The sequence below is a fragment of the Corapipo altera genome, unplaced genomic scaffold, assembly GCF_003945725.1.
Source record: "Corapipo altera isolate COAL_440 unplaced genomic scaffold, ASM394572v1 59, whole genome shotgun sequence".
In the NCBI taxonomy this organism is placed as follows: domain Eukaryota; kingdom Metazoa; phylum Chordata; class Aves; order Passeriformes; family Pipridae; genus Corapipo; species Corapipo altera.
In genome coordinates this window covers 6,302,936-6,316,943 of record NW_020884917.1, presented here as the reverse complement: position 1 = coordinate 6,316,943, position 14,008 = coordinate 6,302,936, and the positions used below count along the sequence as shown (strand labels likewise).

Sequence of the window (14,008 nt, the reverse complement as noted above, 5' to 3'; positions counted from 1 at the left end):
TAAGGTCCCTTCCAACCCAAATCATTCTGTGATTCTATGATAATTTAAAACTTTACAACACAAGCTTCCCCACTTGCTACATTCTCACATCAGCTTTTCAGCTCACCATGTGTCTGTTTCACAGGTTGTGCTCCCTTGAAAATCTGAAGGTCTCCATTGACTTTTTACAGTTTAATGTACTTGAGTAGCTCTTCTTATGAGAGTGATATCAGCCTGGAAATAGCTAAGGATGTCTCAGACAGGAATAAGAACAATACTGGTGGATCCTTTCAAAAGAAAAATCATACCAAAGACGTTCCAAAATTATACAGTAAATAAACTTTATTTAATCTCAGCTCTATTTAGATTAGTGCTGTCAACAGTCACAGATCAGTTACATACGAACTATTTACAGGAATTTACAGGAACATACCTTTTCTCCACAAAAATATAAGTAAAAAAGCTAGGAGTAAACAAATGAGGTACTGCAATTTGGATTTATTGTAGGCAAAAGCATATAGAAGTGACCTTTAGCAAACAATCAAGATCAGATTAGGAGAGAATTGTCAACAGGAGTTCCTAGTTCATCAGAAAAATCACCTCAACCAATACTCATTCAAAATGTATTGCACAATTCATTCAAAAATAAAAAAAAAATAAATAGAAGAAACAAACAATTTATTTCAACTCTTAAAAAACACCCAGTAAAACCTGTATAAAGATACAGTAGTGGGCAATTCCTTCCCTGGATAGTCTTTTCTCTCCTTTAAAAAAATAACCTTTAACACAAAATAGAAGACAGTATTCAATAGAAGAGAAAGACTAATCATCAAATAACCCCTGATTAGCATTTCTGTCAAGGCAGTTTTAACTATATTCATGGTCCAAAGGTGGTGTGGAGTTTTGGTTCTTGCTGTCCATTTGTGACCTTGAATAATAGCTTTTTTTCTTGTCCCTTTTCAAGGGACAACAAAAGAGATATAAACATATTTCTCAGCAGCAGTGTCATGAGACATTCTCATCACAAATTCAAGATGGTCGTAGCCATGACTAGAAGAACGAAAAATTAGAAGAAATGAACAAATGTTAGATTGCTGAGAACAACTTAGAAGATCTTAATATTAAAATAATGACATTATTTCTTGTATGATTAGGAGATAGAAGAATTTCAGGTAAGTCAAACTGCCAAATTATTAACTGATTTTGAGCAAGCAATTCTATACCAGCATCTGCAACACAGTTGAGAAATTGATGAAAATTAAATAAGTTGTAGCAAAACAGTCAGAAGTCTCATTGGAAATAGTCTACCACGTCTGTGCATATTAATCCAATGAAACACAAGGTTGTCCTCTCTGCATAAAGGCCTATCATCAAAATTGAAATGATAATGTATAATATTGGGGCTAGCAAAAAGTCTCTTCTACCAGAAAAATATTGACCGCCTTCACAATTAAGTCAGCATCACCTTAATTTCTAAGGTAAATACATGCAAGAATAAAGGACAAAAATACTTGAGATGAAGTAAGTAACTACAATCCAATAATGAGGTCTGAACAGTTTACATATATACTAGTTAAAGTTATGAAAGTGTAACAGATAATTGCTGACATTAAGGTCAACATCAACAAGCCCTTCTGTAGTGTTTCAAATGCAGCTGAGAACACCTGAATTTTTTACACCAGCATTATAGACAGCATGACAAGAACATAAGTTTCAAACATACCTTCTGAAATAGTGTTGTAAATAGCTTTGTGCCATCATTATCAACAATTCAATTCTTTTCAACAGAGGGCTAGAAAAAACAGTTGCTGATTTTGTCAGAAGTGATCAAGGCTAGTAGTCCAAACAGTCCAAACTCTATTGCATTTTAAGTGCAATAAAGTGCATTCACCATTGTATTCAAAGGTTTAAAAAAATCACAAAGTAGAAATCATGACTGTTAGCTAAGATGAACAATTTTTTTCCTTTGAAAGAAGTATTATTTTGTGTTGAAGGCTGTATTTGCATGACTGCAAGAGAGGGAGATAACCTGTCAACCGCATTGTGGTAACTAGCCATGGAAACAGCCTAAGTTAATGCGTTTTGCTGTGGTGGTGCTGCAGGCTGACAATTGCATTCCAGGCAAGAGACAGCAACTGCTTCACACACACTGAATCAATTCCTGACAACTGTGTAAAACTCCAGTTGCAAAGGAGGAAAAGAAAAGTTGATTGGAACGGCCTACCCAGAGAGGTGGTGGATTCACCATCCCTGGAGGTTTTTAAAAAGAGATTGGACGTGGCCCTTAGTGCCATGATATAGTAATTGGAGTTGGATCAGGGGTTGGACTTGATGATCTTGGAGGTCTTTTCCAACCCAATCTATTCTATGATTCTATGATTCTATGACCATATCCTATAGAATTTATCTGCAGAGTTTATTATATATCAAACACCACTAGTGACTCAAATTATAAGCTTATCGGTGAGCGCAGAAAGCTTTTTCCTCTGTACTTCCCTACTGTATTCCTCTCTCAACCAGTATTGCTTGTGTGTTGCTTGTTTAGCTTGGCTAGTCTGATGCAACCTGCATCTTTAGGCCTAAGTCAGCTGTTCTGTTCCCGTAATGCTACAACTAGCATTGCAGGTTCATAATGAAAGTAACTAAATAAAACCTGAAGAAAGGCACAATAAACTGAGAGCTCACCTAATTGTTCTTCCTAATGTCTCTGCTTTAACTCCTCTTGATATCAAACCAAAGCTGAGATTCAGAAAGGTAATATGTTTACACGCAATCATATCCTAATCCCTCTACAGAGAATATTTCATCCATCTTTTCTAGGATAATTCAATCTCACATTTAAAAGACGTAATTCATTTCAAGCAGTGCAGCATGTCTCCCACAAATCTGACTTATTTGCCTATTCAAAAAAAGGAACTCAGAAAGTGAATAAAGGCAAAACAAAGCCAAGTGCAATAAAATACAATATTACATATTAATTAATTCAAAATCTGAATTTTTTTCAGATATTTCTGTACTCAATCAATGTTTGAAGTTATGCTTATAACTGAAAAACTTCTGTTTTGAATCAACATTTACCATTTTCAAACTTGGCTTTGTAGAGCAAAACATGATTAAGAGTAGAAGAAAATTTATCATACACATGTAGAACAAATATTTGATTTTTAACAAAGGAAAACAGGTAAGAAAAAAAGCAGAGGAATGATTAATCTCATAGTACATGTTCCATCTTTAAATAAAACAAGTATGTATTAGACTTCACTCACCCACATGCTAACTAAGCACAGACTGATGGGATATTCAAAAGATACCACTGCGAGGTGAGGCAAACTACAAAGCCAGGAAGAAAAGAGCTTATTGGACTACTTTGTTAACAGTGTTATATAGTGTTAATAGATAAGAGCTCTGTGGACATCTACAGTTTACTGATGAGATTGCTGCAGTTAGAACACAGTACCATGTAGTAGAAGCCAGATTAGTGAAAATGATACATTAATCTAGCATATGTTTTGTTACAAGTTTTCAGAAACCTGTTAAATATAAGCCCACTAAGAGGGTATATAATTAATAAAAGATACTTAGTACCACACAGTTACTCTAGTAGCACAATTAGTTAACAGTTTACACATTAAAAGTACATAAGTTCTGGCAGTAAACTAAAATACAAACAAGCTTTACGTTAAAATGCACATTTATATTGTAGTTCAGAACTTTATTGCTCGTGAGATCTTAACACTGGATATTTTCAAATACCATCATTACTCCAATATTAAGTGTGGAGAAACATTACTACCACGTAAGTAAATCCCAATAAATAAACCCCTAACAAATCAAGCATATTTCTTTACAGAATAATTCAAAAAGATCTCTCTAACTTTTTAGTTCTAAACAGAATTACGAAAGACTCACCACCCAAAATAATTTGTGCAAACAAACTTAGTTAACTTCGAAAGAGAAGGAAAAAAAAAAACCAATTCCTTCATAATATGCCCTAGTATTTGAGTATCCATTAGATGTATAATTCAATCTCTGTAGATTTGGAAAGGAGAAAATTCACAGGCTAGATCTGAGCCAAGAAGGGACTACTACATGAAATCCAAGAAGTTTTTCATCAGGACATGAAGCTCTTTTAATGATGATATCCTTAACAATCAAAGCTCTCGCAGCCTGCAAAATAACCCTCATCACATATTTTAGCAAAAGTTTAATACCAAGGATGAAAACTTGCTGGATAAATTCAAATTAAAGTTTTATTTCGTATCAGAAGTCGTGAATGTCTGTTGTAGGAAGAACAGATTTCAAGTATCAAAAAGCTGAAGTGACTGAAAAATAAGGTCCATCTCTCTGATCTCAAAATGTTTCCTAAACATTACTCTAGTTTGTCAAAACAAAATGAAATAAAAAAGCCCCAGCTTTTTATTTGAATGTCAGAGAGATAAAATAATGTTTGGGATATATGGTACGTACTGGAGCTGCAGAATTATCAATATTTATATACTTCTAAAAGTATTTTAAATATTTAAGATTGCAAGACATTCTCAAACATACTAACTGTACAGGAAAATGTTGAAGTATTTAACACTTTGCTCAGATGTGATACTGCAAGCAGATGGAAAATACAGATTTTTTAAAAATTTGTTTTAATGGATCAACAGTATTTTAATGTAACTACTTCAAATGAAATGTAAAAATGTTCAAATTTTTATTTTATTCTGTTTTTGCAAGTGCTAAATAAATACATATGCAAAGCCCGTGAGAGAAACAGAATGGTATTCTTCCTCTCACTTAAATTCCTAAATATTTCACTAAGCTGACCCACAAAGGAAGGGATCACAGTATTGACTCCAGATACAATGTACAGGAGACTATTACTGCAGTTTTTATTTATAAAAAGTAGCTCCAATTCATAAAACAGTAACAGTAATACCAAAGAAATGGTTATGCTCATATAACCTTATCCTCTTTTGGGTCTGCTTCTCAAACCCAAGTTTCCCTTTCCGGTAAATACATCAGCTGGTAAATACCAAGCAAATGTCACATAATAAATGTATTGAAACTGGGAAAAAGCCAACACCAAAGTGCTGAAGACTTTATTTTTGACCTGTCCTGACCCGGAGTGAACTGACATATTTTCATGTTTTTTTCAGTACAAAAATAAAGCAGACTTACAAAAACACCCCAACTCCAAACAAAGCCCCAGTCTTGTTAGGATACACGCTTAAAATAAAATTGTACATATTTCACTTCAAACGCATATCCCAGGTGATAGAGCTAATTAGTTTTACATTCTACAAGTAAAATGTTTTTACTGGCTCTTGGTTTTGTCAGAAATTTTATTCCAGGACTGAAAAAATGTTTCTTGATACATTTTTCATGAAAACTGGTACGCCTTCCACAGAAACTTCTGAATTTAAGAAACATGAATTTTCATATGCTTGCTTTTTTTCTCACTCTCGTTACAAATTCAAATCTAGAGCTCAAATTTGATATTCCACTGAAGAAGAGGGAAGAAGGAAGAAAAGGAGCTCACCTGAATGTGGACACAGGTAAAAGGAGACTTAAAAATAAGTTTCTACTTCCTTATTCTTGAAACCTAACCCTTGTGCATAAACTTGGCTTACTTATATAACTTACCATTGGTCGAGCATCTTCTCGTTCTAGTATCTTCTGAGTCTGATCTGCCGGGAACTTTAGCACTGTTGTTATAACCTTGGCCATTGTCTAAAAAGATGTATGTTATCTGTAAGTAATTCCACATGCACGAAAACGCTTTGTAATATTTTAAAATGAACTTCATTTAAGAATACTGTATGCTATTTGTACTAATGTCAATGGAAAACAGTAAAATCAGTAAGGTATAACTATTTGTTTCACACTGTATATGCACAACATATTCTGTGAATTATACAAAAACAACAAAGGGTCACCATTTCACATTATTACAAACTTCAGCTACTGTAATATGATGTGAGTTCTATGGTACCTATGGTCAAACAATAGAGTCCATTAATAAGACAGCATACTGAACAAAGTGCATGCTTAGAAAAAGCTGGCAATCTCCTTTCATGTATCCTGCCAAGAAAGAGGCAAATAAAGTTGGACTGGAGGGCAAGACAGTAAAGTCCCCCCACAAAGACATGTACGCATCTTGGTCAAGCAGTTCACAAAGAATGTGACAGATTACAGGTTACGCGTTATGACTGTAATTCCTGATTCTTAAAATTTGTATCAACCCTCCACATCTCTCTTATGTCTCCAGCACTATAACCTAATTGGTGCATTCATTAATGTCTTGATAGTATTCCAGGATCATTTACGAGGCTGCATAAATGGCAATCCATCCTAGATAATTTGCACAGATTCCTTTGAACTCCTTTCAATAAAGAGGAAAGATGTCCATAGACATCACCAACTCCACTACTGAATCACCCTTTGAGACACGGCATATATATTTGTACTATAAAAGGAGATCCTGCACAGCGGAAGGCCATCAAATGATCTTACAAGAGAAAACTAGATAAAAAAGTGCCTATTCTGGTCCAGGGAAATAAAAGCTGAGAGAAAGGTATATCTGTACTCAGGAGATAAATCACAATACAGATCTTTTAACTCCAGGACTGTGTTGGGGGAGAAAAAGCATGTGCTTAAGACTGTGTTAAAAAATTTTATCAATTGCACCATCATTGCTCATGGTTTTCCCATCAGTGTAGCAAGATGAAACCAGTTCTCAAGACACAGTTCTGTAAATTTAAGATTATGGGATACAATCCTGACGAGAGCAGATACTAAACTCAGTGTCTTCTAGCAACACATCTAATGACTGAAAGAAAACCAGTAGATGAAATTAGCTTGAAACTACTTTTTGAAGCAAAACTGGAGCCTGAAACACATAAGAGAGACCTAAAGACAATTTTCTTTAGCACTGATTGTAGTTTGTTGCTGTTATTGAAGAAATCAACTGCAAATTCTAGTATAACACTGTTAAAAAGAAAAAAAACTGTAACAATTTATACTCCAAAGTTTTGAGGCACGTACAGAAATGTTTTGAAGATCAGTGACAGACAGCCTCGATGAGCAAAAAAGAGGTTTCAGATTAGGTTTTCTTGAATGAAAATTTGCTATGTGCATCAGCTATATGCAATAGTTGTCCAAAGCTGCTTCAAGACTTGTTTTAAGCTGAAACATTGCTGACATATTTTTTTAGCATTTTCACTTGTCTAAGTCCCTCACAATTCATAATCATAAAATCTACTACTGTAGGTATTTTCCTTTAACTATTTCATTGTTTAAGTAGGAGAGCTATCCAACAAGCCACAGGCTTGAAGATAACTAGTGATTCTGGGGGTTTTGGATCAGGGATTTTTATTTTTAATAAAAAAGGAATTAATATCACAATGAAAAATGGGATAAAAAGAGAGAGAATGAGGAATCCCATAAGGACAAGATGTTCTGCATGGTCCAAGTTTTATTCTATACAGAGCACAATGAGAACAAAGCTAATTAACATAGAAACCTACATAAAAACTCTTTGCTTTATGGTAGTCTAAGTTGAAAGCAGGGCAACAGTGGAAGAACTCCAGAGAGGAGGAAAAAAACAAATACAAAAATTCATCCACATAGAATTTATCATCTAAGGAAAATATCTGTGTTATAACATACCTCTTTTGAACCTGGTCAATCTCTAAGCACTGGTACTGTAAGAAGCTAGTAAAATTCCAACTTAGGATTTTACAAGCTTGTGGCATACAATAAGAAGCCTACTGTACAGCTTTTCACTACTTTTAAGAGTAAATTACTATTATCTAAGATACACAGATTTGGGAGCCCTATAAAACATCTTTAAGCAAAAACTGAAGAGATATTTCATCATCTTCAGAGCTATTAACAAACTATTACTTAATCCGTTACCTGCTATGTTTGCGTCAAGATGACATCAAAAGACCACTTTTGCTAATATGGTGCTAGTACATTAAGACTGACTGACAACAGGACTTTTGCTCATAAAACTGTATCTACCCATAAAGGTTTTTGTTTTTATAGGTACATTGGTGAGAGATATGAAAGCCCCTTTCCCCTGTCACTCATCTTGGCATGCTGACAAAGTTTTAAGTTATGGATCATCCCTCTTTGGAAAACAAATGTGAAAGTCTATTGAATCCTGTGTCAGTAATAAACACTATGTAACAAATCACAAACACATGGTATTTCACATCTATACAGCAAGGGTGTTAAACTCTACTCTAACCTGAATCACCTGTCACCATATGCAAATTTCCATACCTTTGTCTCACGACCCATCATATATTCAAAGAGCACTTTCCTCAAGTATTCAAACTCCGTAGGCTCCCCAAAAATGGAAACGTCAGTGTGGTGAAGGTTTCCATCTGTGTAAACAAAAATAAGAGTATATTTATACTGAGAGCCACTCATATGAATCTAAGTTTCACCAATGGCATGAAATAGAACAAGAACAAATGCTGGATTCTGCACCTGGAATGGAGTAACAGCAGCCCTGCAAAAAGGCATTTGGGGCTGCTGGTTGGCAGGAAGCTCAGCAGGAGTCAGCAGTGTGTGCCCTGGCAGCCAACAGGTCAAACCACATCATGGGGTGCATCAAACACAGCATCACTAGCCAGTCAAGACAGGTTGGTTATCCTGCTGTATTTAGTACTGGTGCAGTCTCACCTTCAATACTGCAGGCAATTCTGGGCCCCACCATTTAAAAAGAATGATAAGGTGCATGAATGAATCCAGAGGAGGGCACCCCTGCTACTTGATAAGGTGCTGGAAGGCATGTCCTGTGAGAAGTGGCTAAGGATTCTGTGTTTGTCTGGTTTGGAGAGGAGGAAGCTGAGGGGTGACCATACTGCTCTCTACAGCTTCCTGAGGTACCCAGTACCAGGACACACGGAAATGGCTGAAACCTGCATCAATCAGGGGAAGTTTGCACTTGACATGAGGAAACAGAGGGTGGTCAAACCCTGGAACAGGCTCCACTAAGAGGTGGTTGATACCCCATGTTTGTCAGCACTGAAGAGGCATTTGGACAGTGCTCTTTAAAACCATGCTTTAACTTCTGGTCAGCCCTGAAGTGGTCAGGCAATTGGACTAGGTAATTGATGTTGGTCCCTTCCAGCTGAACTATGCTATGCTATGCTTCTTCTTACCTGCTTCTTTCCCAATCAGTACATGTCGAGGAAATCTTTGATGATATTTCTTCCCAGCCCTAGCAGAAGGTATTCAATACCCATAACCACGTCCCATCCTTGGCTCTGTCACCTTGTGGGAAGGAGACATGGACCTTTGAGGGGGGGAGGGGTGCAAGTGAGAGCTGTGCATCATCCTGAGATAATTTGACCATCTGCACAAATTTGCAAAGAATAAGTGTGATATGTGGGTTCTGAAAGTCTCCTGAGTTCATCCAGCTGAGATGGGTTTCCACAGGATGGCAAAACTCCACATCTCTGATACTAGCGAGGTTCAATTCTTGAGCCCTCAGTCTCATGCAGGACGTGTTTCTCAACTAAACAGTTGAAAATCTTTTGGAGGTAAGGAATACCTCTTCATCTCCCTGTGGATTTTTCTATCTCATGTTAAAACAACAGAGCCTGAGAGGAACAGTACACCACCACAGAGAAGGTCCATTCGCCCACACTCTGTCTCCAAAGTGGCCAATAACCAATGTCCAAAGGAGAGCACATGAGTAGTTCAAGTCTACCTCTGTCAGGGTCCTGGGAGTGCTCACAGGCCTCAGTGGCTGGGACTGGCCTCCCCTGGGACCCCCACCCCCACTGGCTCATGCCAAGGACCCAGGGGATGCATCCCTGCTCAGCATGGGGCCTTCAGTTCCTGCCTGAGCCATGCTGTACATGTGCCCATCTCTGTCCCTGTCACCTGGATGGGCCTGGGACCTGCATGGCAGAGAGTTTAAGAACTCTGATATATAGAGTTCTTTCAACTGTATGGCAAAAAAAACAAACAACAAACAAAATGCTCTGTGATTTGCTCATCTGAAATCACACACTAACAGAACAAGACAAAACAAGGATGTCACAAAATGAGCGTCTTAAGGAGACTGACATTTTAATTACATTGTCTAGACCAAAGTATATCTTTCAAACAAATGAAAAATTTATTTCTGATGAAAACTGTGTACTTACCTCTGTACGGCGTTCCAACTGGTGTGACATACATATTCTTCTCGTAATTTTTCAGTCGGTCTTCCAGTACATGAATCTAAACAGAGAACAGTCAAAATCATAAATGGTGTTCATAAGCAGCTAAAATAAGCAAACTGAAACAGTTTTTGCTAAACATCATCTCCTATGAAACAAAATACATTTGCTTTTTAAGGAAGGAAAACATTAAAAACTGTATTATTAAAACTATCAAAAAACTTCTTAAGGAAATGTGTGTACAGGTATATATACACATAAAAATATCTACAGTGTTGTTATGAATATATTATATATCCACATTTTATATATATATATATATATATATATATATATATATATAAAAGCATACATAAAAAAGCACATGACAAAAATTGTCATCAAAAAGTTTTAGTTTTGAAAAAAAAAAGTCCAGAATTTCATGCTGTGCACTGTTACCTTTATCATGGTGCAATTGCTTTGCTAACCAGTATCACAAGCATGTGGTATTTTCATTCTCAGTGGATACAGGAGTACTTCAGAAAGTACACATATCTGAGAGCAAGTATGAGTGAAAACTATTTTATTTGCCTATTATTTTCATAGTACCTTGTGTGGAGATGTGCCACATCATCACTTGAAAAGAACAAACCTTTTAATACTGAAGACACAGAGTATCAAACAAGAACACTTTTTATTCGTTCAACATCACCCTTACCTGCTCTTTCAATTCCTGCTCTTTCAGTTTTGAATCGTTGACTAACGTTGTTTTCTGTGCAAGCTGTGCCTGAAAGAACAGTCACATATGGAAATCATCAAGGAACTGCTGAAAACACATCAAAAGAACCTCTGCAAAAAATTTCTTTCTCCTTTTAACACACACAAAGTTATAAACATCATTTCAGCTTTCAAACTGCTCTGAAACAGAAATATTAGAGTGCAAAATAAGTAACATATAAGACTTACCTTTAGTTCTGTTAGTGTGACCTAGAAAAACAACAAAAATTTAGATTAAAATGCATGAAAAATACTGAGTATATCAAGCATTGAAGAAAAAAATATCAGTCATCTAGTTCTGATACAGCGTGTTAACTAAGGATGATAAAAATTGAAATTACCAAATACTCATGTACTTATAAAAATAACTAGTCTCATAGCGTTCAACTTATTTGTACTGTCAGTACACAAAGCTTATATTTAAATTATCTCATTTGACTCTGTAAGACAATTATCACAAATATAACTTCAAGAACCCAGTGTTTCAAATCTTTACAAAATACATATTGGAGATGAATAATAACTGAATGAGTATGAAGTACATTCCAGGATACCCTAACTACTATTAATACTATTTGTAATGTTGTATCTTTTACCTTAATTCTTCAAGTCACATTTGGAAAAGTGAACATTTACCTGAAAATAGTTTCAGTTAAGAGCTTCATGAGCTCTACATCTTGCAAAGATGTTTATGAAGTACAGAAAAAATTCTAAGCTGATATTTCTATCTTTCAATGTTCCAAGTCTAAGGAAAGTAATGCTTTAATAGTCATGGGTATAAATCAAGGTCGCAAATGCATTTCAACATCAAATCATTTATGTCTGATTTTTTTTTTTAAGGTAACCTAAACCTTAACAGAGAAGTAGTACAATTTTTTTTTTCTTCCCAAGCCTCTTTGGAATTGTGTTGAAAAGGAGAGCTATTTCCTATCTCTGTAGGGTGATAAAACCTGTGGGTTTTCCTAGACTACACAAACAGAAAGTAGGGGAAAATCAATCCTCAAACCTGTAAGTGCAATTCTTTCTTCTGAAGATCTCAGTCATCTCATCAGACATTTATTTTCTCATATAGAGAGACAGTTTCTGATATTTTTACATCCAAATGATAACATTTAAGGTTGTTAGTATTTGTCAATTGTTTATCACAGTCAGACAAATATTGTTCAAATATCTATCTTCATGTCAAAGTGAATATGTTACGTGTGATGTTTGGCCTAGGCTGACAACAAGCAGCACAGGAAGTTTTTTAACACAAACTCCTGTGATTTGGGAGTCTCCAACTTTAGACAACAAATGCATCAGCTGCAGCTGCTTCCAGTCAACAGAAGACTTCTGAGCATTTTTACTACTAGGGCTGAAGGGAAAAAACCTTCAACATAAAAGAGAAAAATGTTACAGAGCAACAAAATAAAAAAGAAATAAGATGAGACAAAAAATACAATGGCAAATGTAAGATGATAGAATTCATTTGAATGCACCGTAAAATCCAGACATGGATTTGTACAGTTCTGCTCTGGTATGTTGCCAAGGTCCACAGGCCCTGTCCAATTTTCTTATTTAGGTCTGTAATGCTGCATATATATTTGCATATAATGCTGATATGGTATTTGTTGCAAATATCTGCTATTGCACCAGGTAACAGTAAAACTAGTTTCCTGCAGACATACCAAGGACAGACAATGGACAAATTAAGACAGGTAAGAATTAAAAACAACAGCTCTTAATTTCTAAGGAGAACAAAAGAAAACTACCTCTTGATCCCAGAACAGACTGTCAAAGAGTAGGAACCCTATCCTGAAATACTGATAAAACAGGAACTGAAAGCCCAGTTATATCACTCTAAATATCTGAGCTTTGATTGGACCAGAAGATGTACCAAGACCTATGTGCACATTCAATAGTATAATCTATTAGAATAGTTATGTTGTTTTGAAATGAAATCATCATTGTGAATAGTATCAAATAAGATATTTACATTCAATTAAATCAGATACGCAAAAGAAAGTTTGTAAACAATTTGCTAAATTTAGTTGGAATTCTCAAAACTACTCAAGAAAGTTTGATGCCTATATTTGAGAGAAATCAGATAATGAACTGCCTTACACTCACAAAAAAAAAAAAATCACATTCTTGTTCTGCAAGCACTTTGAACCTGGGTACTTTAATTGTACCTATGTACATACACTACCACACAAGCTGATCTTCCTCCCCCCCCTCAAATGAGACATCATTTATACTTTAAAACTAAGCTGTTCACCAGCAATGAAGTTCTCTGAACTGGCTTATACCTGCCACAGATGGAACAACTCCTTTGAGTTTCTCCAAAGTCTGCCATGGAAACTCCAAGGAGTGGAGAACTGCGGACAAGATTCCAAACACAGGCAAAATTAACTGTTTATTTTGTTTAATGTAATCAATATTTGCAATGTTCAAATATTTTACAGCTCTACGCTACCTCTGCAAATCTGTCTGATGCATTTCTGGGAAGAACTGAGGAATCGAAGCATCACAGAATGTTAAGGGATTGGAATGGACCTTAAAGATCCTGTAGTCTCGACCCCTTTGCCATGGGCAGGGACACCTCCCACTAGACCAGGTTGCTCAAGGTCTTATCCAATCTGGCTTTGAACACCTCCAGGGATGGGGCAACCTGTGCAATCTGGTCCATTGTCTCACCACCCTCACAGTAAAAAATTTCTTCCTAATATCTAATCTAAATTTGCCCTATTTCACTTTGTACCCATTACTCCTTGTTCTGTCACTACAGTTCCTGATGAAGAGTCCCTCTCTGGCTTCCCTGTGGGCCCCTGTCAGATACTGGAAGGTTGCTATGAGGTCTTCGTGCAACCTTCTCTTCAGTCTGAACAGCTCCAACTTTCTCAGCCTGTCTTCACAGGGGGGAAGCTCCAGTCCTCTTGTCAACTTTGTGGCCCTCCTCTGGACTTGTTGGAACAGTTTCATGTCATTCTTATGTTGGGGGTACCAGAACTGTACTAAGTACTACAGGTGGGATCTCACATGAGCAGAGTAGAGGGGTAGAATCATCTCCTTTGACCTGCTGGCCATGTTCCTTTTGATGCAGTCCAGGATTCCATTGG

General features: G+C 36.2%; 1 protein-coding gene across 16 annotated transcripts in view; it reads right to left on the bottom strand.

Annotated features, from left to right (window-relative positions):
• Positions 1 to 294: 294 nt before the first annotated feature.
• Positions 295 to 14,008, bottom strand: part of GOLGA4 (golgin A4) — a 72,953-nt gene continuing 59,239 nt past the window's right edge. For 10 of the 16 annotated variants that reach the window (XM_027655910.1, XM_027655916.1, XM_027655920.1 and 7 more), the window contains 8 exons: positions 13,199 to 13,267; positions 11,100 to 11,120; positions 10,852 to 10,920; positions 10,140 to 10,215; positions 8,260 to 8,363; positions 5,614 to 5,700; positions 3,246 to 3,309; positions 463 to 1,029 (listed from right to left, as the gene is read on the bottom strand). In XM_027655910.1, the coding sequence (XP_027511711.1) occupies positions 3,280 to 3,309; positions 5,614 to 5,700; positions 8,260 to 8,363; positions 10,140 to 10,215; positions 10,852 to 10,920; positions 11,100 to 11,120; positions 13,199 to 13,267 (456 nt within the window). In that variant the 3' untranslated portion in view covers positions 463 to 1,029; positions 3,246 to 3,279. Of the gene's footprint in view, positions 1,030 to 1,702; positions 1,772 to 3,245; positions 3,310 to 5,613; positions 5,701 to 8,259; positions 8,364 to 10,139; positions 10,216 to 10,851; positions 10,921 to 11,099; positions 11,121 to 13,198; positions 13,268 to 14,008 lie in introns of all 16 variants that reach the window. The other 6 variants (XM_027655914.1, XM_027655913.1, XM_027655919.1 and 3 more) reach the window with 4 other exon arrangements.